We start from the raw sequence: 15,325 nt of genomic DNA on the forward strand, positions 1-15,325 counted from the left end.
CTAAAATGATTCAAAGTAAATTAAACAAAATTCTGATCGGTTAGACAGAATGTGCTAAATTATCCATTACTTGAACCTGTGTTAAGAATCTTCATTATAGAGCCGGGTGTGGTGGCACACACCTTTAATCCCAGCACTCGGGAGGCAGAGGCAGGTGGATTTCTGAGTTCGAGGCCAGCCTGGTCTACAAAGTGAGTACCAGGACAGCCAGGGCTATACAGAGAAACCCTGTCTCGAAAAAAAAAAAAAAAAAAGAATCTTCATTATATAGCTAGGCATTAGGGATGCATGCCTTTAGTCCCAGCACTCAGGAGGCAGAGACAGATGGATCTTATAAATTTGAGGCCAGCATGGTCTACGGAGCAAGTTCTAGGACAGCCAGGGCCACACACAGAAACCCTGTCTTGAAAAACAAAACAAAATAAACAAAGATTCTTCAATATAATCTTTAGTATACTTGCTGAAAAACTTTAAACATTTACTTATTTATTTGTGTATATGTGACGGTTTGAATGAGAATGCCCCCCCCCCAAGCCCCACCCCTGCAAACTCATATATTTGAATGTTTGGTAGACAATTGGTAGGACTGTTTGAGAAGGAGTAGATGTGGCCTTGTTGGAGGAGGAGTGTCACTGGGGGAGTGGGCTTTGAGGTTTGAGAAAGTTAGCTCTTCACCTCCTTGCCTTGTGGTTGTTGCCTCAACATGTAAGCTCTCAACTATTGCTCCAGTGCCATGCCTGCCTGCTGCCATGCTCTCTGCCATGCCTGCCTGCTGCCATGCTCTCTGCCATGATGATCATGGACTAATGCTATTCAACCGTAAGCAAGCACCAATAGGTTTCTTATCTAAGTTGCCTTGGTCATGGTGCCTCTCCACAGTAACTGAAAACTAAGACAGTATGTACATGGGTGCATGTGTGCCATAGCACACATGTGGTAGTCATAAGACAACTCGTGAGTTTGCTCTTTTTCTACCACATGGCTTCCAACTCAGGTTGTTGGAGGTCTGGTAGCAGTAGCATTCTGGGTAAAGCTGCCTCTAAGTTAAAAAAAAAAAAAACAAACTCTAACCAAAACTCAGTTCTTTACATGTATTCTCTCATTCTCTCTGTCTCTGTCTGCCTGTCTGTCTGTCTCTCTCATATATATTCTCTATCTCTCTCTATCTCTCTCTCTCTGGGGTGTGTGTGTGTGTGTGTGTGTGTGAGTTGGGGGTAGATATTCTTAATGAGAATGGCAAACGTACACTTGGGAAAGGAAAGGTGCAATGGCACAGAGCATAGAGCAGCAGTACAGAGCAAAGTGGAAATGCAACCAGATCCTCATCTTCGACCTTGACTCCAAATCCTCACATTCCTAAGCGTCTCAAGCACACTATATATAAATCAACTGCAATGTATGCATCTTGAGAAGCAAAAATCCCTACAACACTTTCATGTCAAGTCATTGCAGAATCATGTTTTTACCAATGCATATGAGGTTTGTAAAGTTGAATTGAAGTAAAGGGAACAATACAGAAATGAGATAGACTCAGAGGAGCCACAATGAGAGAGGGAGAAAAGTGAAGTCCCACACCAATCTAGTTGTTTAAGCACTTTTGTTTGTTTGTTTTTGTTTGTTTGTTTTGTAAGAGACAAGATCTTACTATGTAGCCTTGTCATACCTGGAACTCACTATGCAGACTAGGCTGGCCACAAATTCACAGGGTTCTAACTACCTCTGCCAAAAAAAGAAACACAATCAATTGTCTTAACCAATGAAAGCTTAAAATCCTTGCAGTTGGGAAGCTGAGGCAGAAGGATCAGGAATTCAAAGGCAAGTTGTGCTACACAGATCCTGTCCCCCTCACACACAACTCCCAGAAAAAGAGAAGGAAGAAGGGAGGAAGAGGAGGAAGCGGAAAGCAGGAAAGAAAGGCGTTAGCATGAAAGCCAACTAAGTTGACTTTTAAGTATAATAAAATGACAAGTTTTTCCTTTCCATTTTATTGGATAGCTGACAAGAATAATAAAAATGTTCAAGTATATTGAAAACTTAGAGATGTAAACTAAACATCAGTAGACGAGATAGGAAAGAAGCTGAAAGCTACAGTTTGAGACTTAACAGAGGTCAATGACTGGTACTGCCACAGATTGAGATGTATAGCTCTGATGGAACAGTGGTTTATATCAAACCTAAAAACAGAACTCTGGCTCAAATCTACCACTAAGAAGCACAAAGTCAAATGACTTTATTTACATCAATCTTCTTAAATAAGCATTTCTCATTTCTATGCTTCAAAGAATAAAATTAAAGCACTTCTGAAACAGTTGTGATTACAACTCCAGTTCTAAACATCAAAAAGTACTTTCAGTATTTCCACCATGTAGGTCCCAGGAGCTTATCAGCTTTGGAACCAAACACCATTGCCTGCCTGGGCCCTGAAATGCTAGTTTTTTGTTGATGAAGTTAGTCAATAAAAGTTGTAAAGGGCCGGGCAGTGGTGGTGCACGCCTTTAATCCAAGCACTTGGGAGGCAGAGGCAGGTGGATTTCTGAGTTCGAGGCCAGCCTGGTCTACAGAGTGAGTTCCAGGATAGCCAGGACTACATAGAGAAACCCTGTCTCAAAAAACCAAACAACAACAACAAAAAGTTGTAAAGGGAGGACTAGGAAAGACATTATCATATTTGGTGTATCTGTTCCAACTATAATATTCCAGATTTTATTAGGATCAAATCTGTCAAGTAGTAGGCTAACACTCTAAGTGACAATTTTAGTGTTTTCACTTAAATCCTGTTCACCATTCACTCTTTAGAAGAAGGAGTTAATTGTGATTTAAAGTAGCTGCATCATTTATAAAGTGCCTTTTACTTTCTCTAGCATTGACTACAGATTTAGACACAGGGTAGGGATTTAGCCTGATTACTGGTGACCAATAATCTGATTAGATATAGTAGGCTGAAATACATTTACACAAATGATCCCTTCCCACAAAGGGAAGTAGATAAACTCACCATGTATACTGCTAGTTTTTGTATCAAGCTGACAGATACTGAAATCATTTGGAAAGACAGAACCTTAATTAATAAAATATCCCCACCAGATTGGCCTGTAGGCAAGCCTTGGATATATTTTCTTAACTAGTTATTGTTGTGGGAGAACCAGACCCACCATAGGTCCTGTGGTTCTGAATTATATCAGCAAATAGACTGAGCAAGCCAGTAAGCAGTGTTCCTCTGAGGCTCCTACATCAGTCCCTACCTCCAGGTTCCTGCCTTCAGTTCCTGTACTGACTTCCCCAGAGGATGGACTAAAAACAGAAAGATCAAATAAACCCTTTCCTTCCCATGCTGCTTTTGGTCATGGTATTTTGTTACAGCATACAAATTCTGAAAGCTAAAGACTAGATTAAGACATAAATGATCCACTAGGCTCAAAGGAAGCAGAGAACAAAGTGTAATAGAGAAACAACTAAAAAGACAAACAAACCTGTGGCACAGACCTTAGAAAGGCCCAGGTCCTTAGAAAATGGTGTGAGATGGGGCTGGAAAATGGGAGTGCTAGATCAAAGTCTGAGAGAGGAAGTATAACCCATCTTAATTAGAACTGTCCTCTTGAAAGGAACATGGAGTATATGATAACAAGTGGAAAGATACCAAGGTCTACACAGTGAATGCTTTGTCCATACTGTAGCAGAGACTCCTAAATAATCACTCTTTAGCAGCTTTTTCTCCTGAGTGAAAAGTCATGAATAACCAGACATTTGAAATAATCTAACAAGAAAGGAAGGAAACAAAGGCTTCTGACTTTAAAAAAAACAAAAGACAAAAAAACTTAAAGATTCAAAAATAAACTACTAATGGATGATGCTCCCCTAAATAAAAGTCTAATTTAAGAAAAAGCAAAGGATGAGAACAGCAGAGTTTTAGCAGCAAAGTGGTAATGCTGAGCCAGCCTAGCATAAATACTAAAGAGCACATCTAGAGAATATTCCAACTGCAAAGTAAGGGCTAGAAGAACATAGCTTAAGAAAATAAAAGGTCCTAGGCAGTGCTGGAGCTTGACTTTAACCCAGGCCCTTGGGCAGCAGAGGCAGGCAGATGTCTGAATTTGAAGCCAGCAGGTCTATAGTGTAGTTCCAAGGTTACACTGAAAAACCCTGTCTCAAAAAGAGCAAGCACCAAGTGTGGTGGCTCATGTCTGAAATCCCAGAATGTAAAAGGCGGAAACAGGAGCATTGAGTTTAAGGTCAGCCTGGTCCACAGAGTAAGACCCTGCACCAAATCAAACTAAACAAAACCTAAAGCAATGAAACGTTTTAGAAAAAAAGGAAATGTAACCAGTATAACTTCCACACATTGGAAAATAATTTATAAAACTTAAATTAAATGGCAGTAAATATTACTCAGAAAACTAGCTGACATACTTATGAAACCTGCACTGCTGAAAGTGAACGGCCCCCTATCATGCAAGAATCAAGGTTGAGAAAGGGACCCTTGTTTCCTAAATTTTCATAGACAAAAACATGACTTTACTGATGAAAATATAAGCTATACCTTCTAAAATCACTTCCTTTTCTGTTTATCATTTGGGTCAAGAAAGAACTTGTGATGTGTAAGAAACAAAGACCAAGAAACAGGGCCAAAGTAAAGTGACCAGAACCCAAGCTGGTAAGGGGTTTCTTTTACTCACCATCTCTCTGGCGATTTCCAGCGCTTCCTGCAGGCCATAGAGCCTGCCACAGACCAGGTAGATTCCATTGGCCCAGAGAATACAACCCTCATGGACCCAAAATTCGTTGCTGTCAAGAGGTAGTTCAGGGATTTGTAACTCCAGCTCAGGCCCACCTTCTGAAGTGGTAGGTACAGAGGGCTTTGTGTCTGAAACAGTCTTTTCACTGCTGCCCTCCGCGGCTGCTTTTTTACAAGGGAGCCCCCTGGACAGGGACCGAGGACCTCCACCACAGTCTTCTGAGCGGTGGCGCCGCTTGAACCTAGGATGAGCAGCCAGGCTCCTCTGCTCCTTCTGCTGCTGCTGCTCCTCCTCCTCCTCAGTGTCAGTTTTAGAACCATTAGAAGCGCTTTTGTGCCGAACCTTGACTTTGCTCTGCATTTCTGAGGACCTCTTAGGAGGTGGATTCTTCGGAAGAGTGGCTGCATAATCTTGGGGATAAAAGGGTCCAAAGAGGTCACCCATGTTACGGTAACTGGCCCACTTGCCACAGAGACAGCAAACCAGGTGCCCCATAACAGAAGATTCTGTTACCACAGGCCCCTGCAGCATAAAGGATGAAGCTGGGAGCACCTTGCTTTCTGTGCTGCTGGGGGGAGGGGTCAGAGATCTCTGACCCTTCCGGCTCCTCACCAATTTGGTCTGTTCTTCTTCTTCAGCATTGATGATTGTACAAACAGCTCCAAGTTCACACTTATTTACTACATGGATGTAAGGGAAAAAAGACTTGTTCTTGGCATCAGTTTTATCTAGTGGCTGGGTAGCGTACTTTAGCTTGATCTCTGGTTCTTGAGGTTCTACAATGGGAACTGCTTGTTTGGTTTTCCGCTTCCTTGGCTGGGCCCCAGGCTTCCTTCTCTCCCTCCTTTGCCTCTGCTTTTTTGGCTTTGGCTCTCCATCTGCAGAACCTTCTGGCATCTGAGGGGGCTGAGGAGGTGGAGGTGGTTGCTGCTGCTGTTTCTTTTGCTTATTCACACTACCGATTGGCCTCCCCTTTTTCTTTCCTGATGGGAAATACCCTTTTGGGGGGAAACTTTCTTGTTTGGGTGTAATCATGACTGTATCATTCTCTTTCTCTTCAGCCTTGGGGTTTGCCTCTGGGGCCAATATGCCCACTGGAGCTACATTCTTTGAGTCAGGAAAGATTAGTGGTGCTGCCCCACCCAGGGAACCATCTGGTCTCCCTTGGTTACTACCAGGCTTCTGTGAAGCTGTGGATGTCATAGTACCAGAGGGTTCCTTTCCAGTAGAAGCTGTTTCTACATGTGCCTCTGTCTTGACTTTGTCATCCCCACTGCCATGCCACTCTTCAGAAGGTCCTGGAAGAGGCTTCTCAACGTTCGATTCCTGGTTAGTTGCACTGACTAAGTCAGATACCACCTCACACTTTCGCTTTTCCATCTCAGCCTCTTGAGTAGCCACAGTCCCACCTTCAGGAGGACCACTCTTTAGAGATAGTATATCATCCAGTGTGACTGTGTCTCCCCCAGCCTCAGCACTGTTTGCAGATGCACTCCTCCTAATATTTGGAGATGTGATCTTCTGAACTATAGCTTCCAATTTTAATCCCCGTCCCTTCCGTGGGGGCAGTATTTTGGTCTTAGCAGGACTTGTCAGGGAAACAGCAGGACAGTTTCTATTGTCTGGGTTTGGAAGGTCCTTGGAGGAATCTCTCTTAGGAATAGACTTGATATCCTGACTGTGAGAAAGATGGCTGTAGGAATTGTATGCTTTATCGGCACCTTCTTTTGATGGGTGGAGGAGGCGTCCTTTATCATCAGTGTTACTGTTTTTTACATCTTGTGACTGTCTCTTACTGGGAATAGGGGAGATAAAAGAACGAACCCGCCTCCGCATGATTAAAGGATTTTGAGAAGAATGATCCTCTTGACCAGGAAGCCGTAACATTACGTTACTAGGTTTGGATGACTGTGCAGACTCGGCTAGTCCATGACCATCTGGCTCATGGGGTGGCCCATACCGTTTTTGATTAGACATTCCTGGAGGACCACTGCTTTTGGCTGGAGAAGTCTGCCGAGAAAGATCCCAACAAGACTCTTGTAACTTCTGAGAGCTGTGCTTCAATTCCATGCTTTTGGCAGGCAGACCATCACTAGACATGAGACAGCGCCCAGCTTCCTGAGTGCTTGGGTCATGGTACGTACCTACTGGTGGGCCATACATCATACCATCTTTGTCATTTTTCAGGGGGCTCCGTACTCTGTCAAGAAACTGCTGCTGCCTTGGGCTCTTCCGTGGACCTTCCTGCCTATGTTGTGCAGCAGCAATCACTCCCTGAGCAGAACTGCTGGCCCAATCTTTATACTCCTCTTGTTGCTGTTGATACATCTGTCTCTTATAATGGAGCTGGGAATTCAAACCAGTATTAGGGTCCCCATAAGCATGAGCCCTGGTGTTTGTGTGGTAAGCAGAGGCCAGGCTTTCTGAGTTGGGAGAAAAAGGAGCATGTAAAGAACTCCTATTGGCCCTCTCTGAAAAGGTCATATGTGGGTTCATGTGATGAGGGTCTCCCCCTGGGCCTCTGCTCCTGCCTGGAGACATCTTCAATTTTTCTGCAAAGTCATGGTACTGAGAAGAGGACCGACCCCTCATAGTCTCCCGGCTACCAACTCTACCAGGGACCCGCCGCATTGGTGTGGACCTGCTATCTTGTGGGCCATAGTCTGAAATGGAATCATGGGCTGCTGCTCCAGGACTTGCATTGCCACGGTAAGTCTCATGTTTGATGCTGGTAGGATGGCAGTGGTCTCCAGATTTCTTGTTGAAACTAGCTTGAGATTTGGATTGTTCAAAGTCTTCCTCTTTTATCTGTCCACTCTGGGATTTCAATTTTGTTTCCATGGACACCAACCCACCAGGAAGAATGACTGACTGACTTAAACTTGGGTTGAGACGTTCATTCCTCCCAATTCTGGCATCGGTACCCATGTGTCCCAATGAGTGAGCCCCTGGGTCCCTGACAATCTGTCTTAGTGGGGATATATCACAGATTACTGATCTCCTTTCAGAAAGGGAGCCTCCAGGCTCATGGGCTGATGATGGAGGTTCTATCTCAAACTTCCTGGGAATGGGATAGTCAGACAAATTGATCTGCTTCATTTCAGGAGCTGTGCTGCTTGACTTCCTTTCCCATGGTCCCCAGTGGGGATTTTCCAACAGGGATCCAATACTCTTGTTCAGAAGGCCCCTGCTGGCTAATTCATTGGTTTGACTGACTAAGATGTTAGGCCTTGCAGTTCCTTCAAGGCCACTAGCCATCCCTTGATGTTCCTGTGCGCTTCTAGGATACCTTCTGTCAGGATGGTGGTGGTAGCCCTGAAGCACTTCCTGTAGAAGACTTGGGAACTTCTCATTTCTACCCTTTCGCTCTCCATGGCTGCCAAAATCCCCCTTTTCTTGTCCTGAAGGATACTGAGGAAAACCACTGACATTTCGTGGTACAGCTGACCCAAAACTCTCTTTGTAACTATAGCGCAAACTTCCAGGAGACTTGCTAGGCTCAGTCCTGCCTGTGAAACTTGGGCCTACTACAGAGTGGCTACTCGGGCCATTCCCCTCTCCATTGTGGTTAGAGCTATTATTATCACCATTCTTGTTTCCTTTGCTCCCTCCTCCTGGAGGATCTGGCTGTGGAAGTGATGTGTGGCTGATTTCCTTTATGCCACTATTGCTAGGTGGTCTCTGACTGGCAGCAGGATCATCCTCCTGGGAGCCTTTGTCTTGTCCACCAGATTTTTCTACCCGACCTGTCATGGCTTCTCGGGAGACAATCACCCCAACTGTCTTCTCATTGACTTTTGTGTTCCCCTCAGATGACAGTGATGTGTCCTTAGCACCTGGAGAGGCAGCTTCGTCCCTAGTTGCAGGACTGGTACTGAGCCTAGGGGCCTCATTCTGAGCACCTTGTGTTGGTGAGGAGCCAGCTTTCTCTGAAGCACCACACTTATAGGTGGTGTCAGAGCTAGTGCTCTGGCCACTCAGTTGCCTCACCCTCTCACCTTGATCTTCTGAACTACTAGAGCAACCTCCATCCAATGACTCAGCCATAGGGGACTTTAGTTGTTCTTCAGGCTGTGAGGAGCCTTCTGAGTTTGTACAGCTATCTGCTTTCTTAGATGATGATGAGGGCCTCTTAGACGTCTTCTTCTGAGGTGTCAAAGCATCAGAAAGTAACATGTGCTGGACAGTATTAGGAAGATTGGCCACTTGAGTACTCAAAGCACTCAAACTACTCAACCCAGGATCAGTGAGCCGCTTTTCCGGCACCCCTTCTAATCCAAATCCTTTGAATCCTGCAGCATGAGAGTTAGGACTGGGCATCATTGATGGAGTTGGACTGAGCTGGGGCATTAGCTGTAAAATTCGGTTTCTGGAACTCATGGGCACATTGCCTTGCCCACACTGGAGATTCTCACCACTCTGCATGAGAGGAGAAGGTGTAGAGCTACAGCTTGGAGACTGAACCACAGAAGCAGCTGGAGAAGGGTTAGAAATAGGGCTGAAATTCTGGTGGAACTGCATGGGAGACCTTACAGGAACCTCAGGCTGGTTGTACTGCCCCACCTGGCTTTGCAGAGGCATCTTGGTGGCAGCATTTGTGTACTGCATCACATGCTGGGGAGGATGTTGCTGCTGCTGCTGTTGCTGCTGTTGCTGCTGCTGCTGTTGCTGAGGTTGTGGTTGCTGCTGTTGCTGCTGCTGCCCCTGCTGGTTTCCTGGTGGAATCTTTGCCTGTTCAAAATTTTTCATAGACTGAGGTTGATAGCTATAATTTGATTGTGTTCCATAAGCCTGTGCATTAGAACCCACATTATGCCCTTCATACTGAGATCCAGCATTCACACTGTAACTGCCATCATAGCTTTGTCCAGACTGACTGAAACGCTGTGGAGAAGGAAAGGAGGAGGAGGAAGAGGAGGAAGCAGAAGACTGGTAGTGCTGTCCAAACTGACCTACTCTTAACTGATAACCAGCAGAAGATGGCAGAGTTGAGGGCCGCTGCATTGGTTGTAGATGCGATGAGCCAGAGGCTGGCTGTCCAGTGGCTTGTGGCAGAGGCTGATGGGATTGGTAAAGCTGTTGTCTCAACTGCTGTACTTGCTGCTGCTGTTGCTGCTGCTGCTGCTGCTGTTGCTGCTGCTGCTGTTGTTGTTGGCTAGAGGCCTGCTGTTGATACTGAGCACTCCCAGGAGAGAAAGGCCCTGTGTAATCCTGCTGATAATGAGACACACCACCAAGGGCAGAGTGCTGTGCTTGAAATTGGCTCACGTGACCCTCACTCGCATACTGATTGCCAAAGCTGCTCCCCTGGGGAGGTCCATAGCTCTGTACAGGCCCAGAAGGCCTTCGCTGAGGAGGCTGTGGGGTTCCTGCTGCCACTGTGTCTTTGTTGCCTGCCATGTAGTAAAAATCTCCAGCTTCTTTCCTGAACCCCTGATAGCCTTGATGGCCAGAGGTCTCACTAGCCATTGCTGCTGCTGCAGCAGCTGTTCCTCGTCGTCCGCTACTGCTGTTGCCAGTGCCACTACTACCACCACCTGCTCCCCCAAAATTCTGGAACATCTGGGCCTGGCGAGGGCTGAACTCTTCTATACGGGATGAGCTGTGCACCTCCTGTGGGTAGCTCTGCTGGTTTCCGTGGTAACTGCTTTGCTCCCGAAACGACTGCATACTGTTCAGCAGCACAGCAGCAGGCCAGCAGCCCTCCTAGAAAGGGGAAAAAAAAGAAAAAGCATGAGACATGCATCTGCTTGACACAAAGATCAAGCCTAAATAAATAACTCAGTGACCAGATAAAGCTGGTTGCTTAAATTTCATCTCCTTTTTCTATCAATTTCTAATAATGCAAGTAAGCAGATAAATGGTCTAAAGAATGAAGGAATCTGTAATACAACAAAGAAAATACTAGGAATATACAAACACATTCAATATAGTCTTTAAAAAATTCATTAGATAAATGAGTCTTACAAATTCAACTGGAGTAAATATTGGAATGTTATTACAAACAAAGACATTTTTTAATAAATCTTTAGTTACTGGGGGGCGACAAAAGCTCCTTTAATTTTAGCTGAGGAGCCTCAGATAATGATGGAGCAGTTGTTTCAGGAGCTGTCCAAGCCTACTCCAATCACTGTCTAAGACAAAGACCCATCCTGAGAACCAAAGCTAGTTCCTCAAAATCGCCTGCTTATGGTGACTAGTGACTCTGGGACACTCAACTTGGTATTACTATGGGTTCCTTATACTGTAGTCACCTATAAGTCAGATCTGACTGCTTCTTGACATAAAATTGTTTTCAAAGTACCTCTCTTGACCACCTACCCTCAGTTTCCAGGTATTGGAGCTATTCTGATTTAGGCCAGGGAATAGCAGTTACTAGTCTATGCAACCTTTTTTTTTTTTTTGCTATTTACGAGAAGTACCTCTAATTTCTGTGTGGCTTCCATTTGCCAATCTAGCATTTAGTTATTACTAACATCCCTATGGTAGAGAACAAGCATTAGCAGTCAGCAAGGCCTCCTCCTGGACATCCTGTTTAGAACAGCTACTATGAAACTTAACCTCTGCTCTTCTTTCCTCCTCTACTTTGTTCCCTCAGTTCCAATACAGCTGCAGCACAGTCTAATAAATTAAAGCAAAAGAATGTTTACTGTCTTCTCTCTCCTTTAACTCTAAAATGAAAGCTCCTAAAGGGCAGAGACTGCTGTTCCCTACTACAGTCTTCATATGCCACTCAACCAGTAAGGAAGGAGCAGAAGCTGCACTGTGATGAAATGGTTTAAGAACTAGGCCTTACAGAACTAGCACCATTCAGAGATGGTGCTAAGTAGGTGAGGGAAACAGAGTATCATCAATCTTAAAAGCAGAGCTGGAAGACAAGATGCCTGTAAAATACTTTGGGTCCAGTTCTAAGATAAAAGCCAACTTAATATGGGGACTTCAGAAAAATCACAGCAGATGTATATCAACTCTAAACTCTGAAAGCTTCAACCATGTTTTTAAAAGATGTATTTTGTGTGTGTATGTCTGTGAAAGTATCTGTTATATGTGTGAGGATGCCCCTGGAGGACAATTAGAGTAACAGGCTGTTGTGAGCTGCCAAAGATGGGTGCTAAGAACCAAACTCAGGTTCTTTGGAAGAGCAACAAAGCATTCTTAACGGCAGAGCCACCTCTCTACCCTTAAAATGTAGATGTTTTTTGGTTTGTTTGGTTTTTTGACATAGGGTCTATGTACCCCTGGCTGTCCTGAAACTCACTATGTAGACAAGACTAGCCTCAAACTCAGAGCCCAGAGATCCTTCTGCCTCTGCCTCCTGGGTGTGAAAACTAAAGAACTTACTACTATGCCTGGTTCCTGACACATTTATAAAATACCCTATACCTAAAATATCTACATATGGGACTAAGTCTCATTATATATAGTCACATGACTCAAAGCTATTCTTTAAATGTTCATATACTAAAAATGTCAGTGCCTGAAAACACTTATCACTTTCAAATGCCTCTGCAACAGTCACCAATGTCCCCATGAGTCTGCTGCAACTATGAACATCTACTTAGGTTCAATATAATGCTTAACCCTGTTCCAGCAATTACATGTACTAATTTAATCCTCACAAGACCAGAACCCTCATTTTACAGATGAAGAAACCGAGGCACAGGATTCATCAAGTTCTTGGGAGCCCAAAGTGGCAGCCCCATAGGGCATATATTTCACACTAAGATTATATAGGATTTTAAATTAAATAAAATAAATAAATAAATAAATATGTGCGCCCTGAGAGCTGCCCCCAATGCTGTTCCAGCTGGTGCTCTACCTCCTCCATCGTCTTTAGGACTGTCAAGAACAATTACATCATCTAAACTTCCCTTGTTGGTTGTATCTTACTTCTAGTTCTTAGTGATTGATGGGGGATAAATTGAACAAAGCAAAGTTAGCAGTTAGTTGAAGGTATGAAAAGCTGCCTCCAGAGATAATCTCCCTACAAATACTTTCCATGTTTTTTAGTTTATTCTTCCATAATAAAACTACCTTCTGAGGGTTTGAATGTATAAATAGTTGTGCCACCTCCTTATTTTTCCTAACTCAGAGCCACCAAGAGCAAGAGACCACAAAAGAGCAGTTATAAGGTCCAGGACTTTGAGTCTACACAATCCAGTCCCAGGTGTGGACTGTTCTCTCCAGCCTGATTTGGAAAGCTGGTGACCTCACTTTTATTGAAAACTAGTATTAACTTTTGTTGTCTTTCTGTCATCGTCTAAGAGCATTATTCTCTCCAATCCATTCTTTTTTTGGTTTCTTTGTTTTTTGTTTTTAAGATTTATTTATTTATTTAATATAAGTACATTGTCACTGTCTTCAGACACTCCAGAAGAGGGCGTCAGATCCCATTACAGATGGTTGTGAGTCACCATGTTGTTGCTGGGAATTGAACTCAGGACCTCTGGGAGAGCAGTCAGTGCTCTTAACCACTGAGCCATCTCTCCAGCCCAGCACCCAGGTCTTTAAAGAACCCTCGATGCCTCAGGAAAAAAAAAAAAAAAACTTTCTGCTGGGATGTCTCCATGGAAGTAGAATCTGTTTCTGGAGGTTCTGTGACTCCTGCCATTCCCCACCTGATGTAGTCCCAACTTTCTGGCATTGTCATTAGGTTATTTGTGTTGTTTTGTTACTCTACAGGAGAGTTTGACTCCAGGTAGAGGATACAGTAAAGGACATGAGTTTTGATTCTGTGAAAATGTTTAATGCATTAATACAAAACCCACAACAATTAAGACAAAGAATAAGGCTGTGTTGCTCATTAATAATTCTTGCCTAGAAGAGAAACCCAGCTGGAAATTACCCGCTGAACTATCTCACCAGCCCTCTCCAACCCATTCTTTTCTCCCCCAAAGGCCCCTCAAGAATCTTCAAGAAAGTTTCTACCTTTCCAAGTAGATTTAGCTATTGCTATTGATCTATTGCCAGAATGACAGAATACATTCCTGTTTAAACAACAGCAAAAAAAATTCAGTCCTCAAGTTAATAATTCTATTTAGACTCCCTGTGAGGATATACTAACTGACCTCTAGACTTCGCTCCACAGAGAAAACAGACAGGCTCTAACATCCTCTGGCTTCTGGACCAGTTTGGAAGTAGTGAACGAAATTTACTCTCCTGGCCCTAACTAGGCAATTTTTGAGGCTGGTAAAGACTCTGCTAACAAGCTCTGTCAGATGTCTGGCAATTTAAACATTTAGCCATTTTCTCTGAGCTCAGAAATTACTTCTTGCCCTTAAGCTCAGGAGGTATTAACAACTCCCCATGAATACCAGGCCAGAAGATGCTAATCTCCCAAGTTTGGTTATCCTTCTACATGGCTATCCACATCCCTTTCTACATGCTCAGCAGATCAGGAGCTGGAGCTGGGGCTGGGAGTGGTACTACAGAGGGTTAAAGTGTACAAAGAGAGACTAGAAAGAAGAAAAGGAGAGGCTGATATTCCCTGGAGGCAATTGCAGCTGACACAGACTCCCAACAGCTCCCCCACAAACTCCCAAGAATATGTACTATGATGTTCCAGTTTCTGGTCATCATCAACAGCCTGACAGGCTTTCCCAATCCCAGTTCTTCCCATATTGAACCAATCCTTATTCTTATTGGTATTACAAATAAGTTTTAATAAATTCCTTATACATATTATTTATAGAATACAAAGCTTCTCTTCTCCTGAACAAACTATAAACGGTACAATTAAATGCACCTCAAGTTACCAATTTTAATGTGCTATTTGTTTTCTACTGGGACACTGATTGATAAAGTACTCTCATTCTCAGAATTTCAGAGTACCCTATTATGAGTTGAGGAGTGAGAAACTCTTATTTCATACAAAATGGTATACAACGTGGACTAAAAAAGAGACACGAGATGTCAAAGTACATAGCAACACTGCAAAAAATACACTAAGTTCAAGAGTAGCAATCAGGAGATAAGCAATGAACCAGAATGTGGTACAGTCAGCAGAACTCATTAACCATTACAGCCAAGGTTCCCATGTAATAATACTAGGTGGTGCCATTTGTAGAAGAACTGGTTTCTACAAAGACGACATGTATTTATGCTAACAAAATCAATTTATTTTTACTTCTAGAAACAAGGTCTCTATTGTATTGCCCAGGCTGGCCTGAAACTCACAGCAATCCTCCTGCCTCAGCATTTTGAGTACTGAGATAAGTAAGCCACCACATCTGACTCAATTTTTTTTAATATTCATTTATTTTATTTATATGAGTACACTGTAGCCATCTTCAGAAGAGGGCATCAGATCCCATTACAGATGGTTGTGAGCCACCATGTGGGTGCTGGGAACTGAACTCAGGACCTCTGGAAGAACAGTCATCGCTCTTAACCACTGAGCCATCTCTCCAGCCCTCAATTTATTTTCAACAGCAAAAATAATGAATGCTGTTCTTTTCCTGACTACCTCAGTGTCTTACCCTGACTACTACTTTATAGAGTAAATTACAATTCATATATATATATGTGTGTGTATGTGTGTGTGTGTATGTGTGTGTGTGTATGTGTGTGTGTGTGTGTATGTGTGTGTGTGT

The 15,325-nt window shown here is 43.6% G+C and overlaps 1 protein-coding gene across 8 annotated transcripts in view; it reads right to left on the bottom strand.

Moving 5' to 3' along the window:
• Tcf20 (transcription factor 20) overlaps positions 1 to 15,325 on the bottom strand; it is a 178,330-nt gene that overhangs the window by 38,637 nt on the left and 124,368 nt on the right. For all 8 annotated transcript variants that reach the window (XR_003835008.1, XM_029470172.1, XM_029470173.1 and 5 more), the window contains exon 2: positions 4,674 to 10,439. Coding sequence is in view for 7 of the 8 variants with exons in the window: in XM_029470172.1 (XP_029326032.1) it covers positions 4,674 to 10,403 (5,730 nt within the window). In the remaining variant the exon portion in view is untranslated. The remainder of the gene's footprint in view (positions 1 to 4,673; positions 10,440 to 15,325) is intronic.

The sequence above is a fragment of the Mus caroli genome, chromosome 15 (assembly GCF_900094665.2).
Source record: "Mus caroli chromosome 15, CAROLI_EIJ_v1.1, whole genome shotgun sequence".
NCBI lineage: Eukaryota > Metazoa > Chordata > Mammalia > Rodentia > Muridae > Mus > Mus caroli.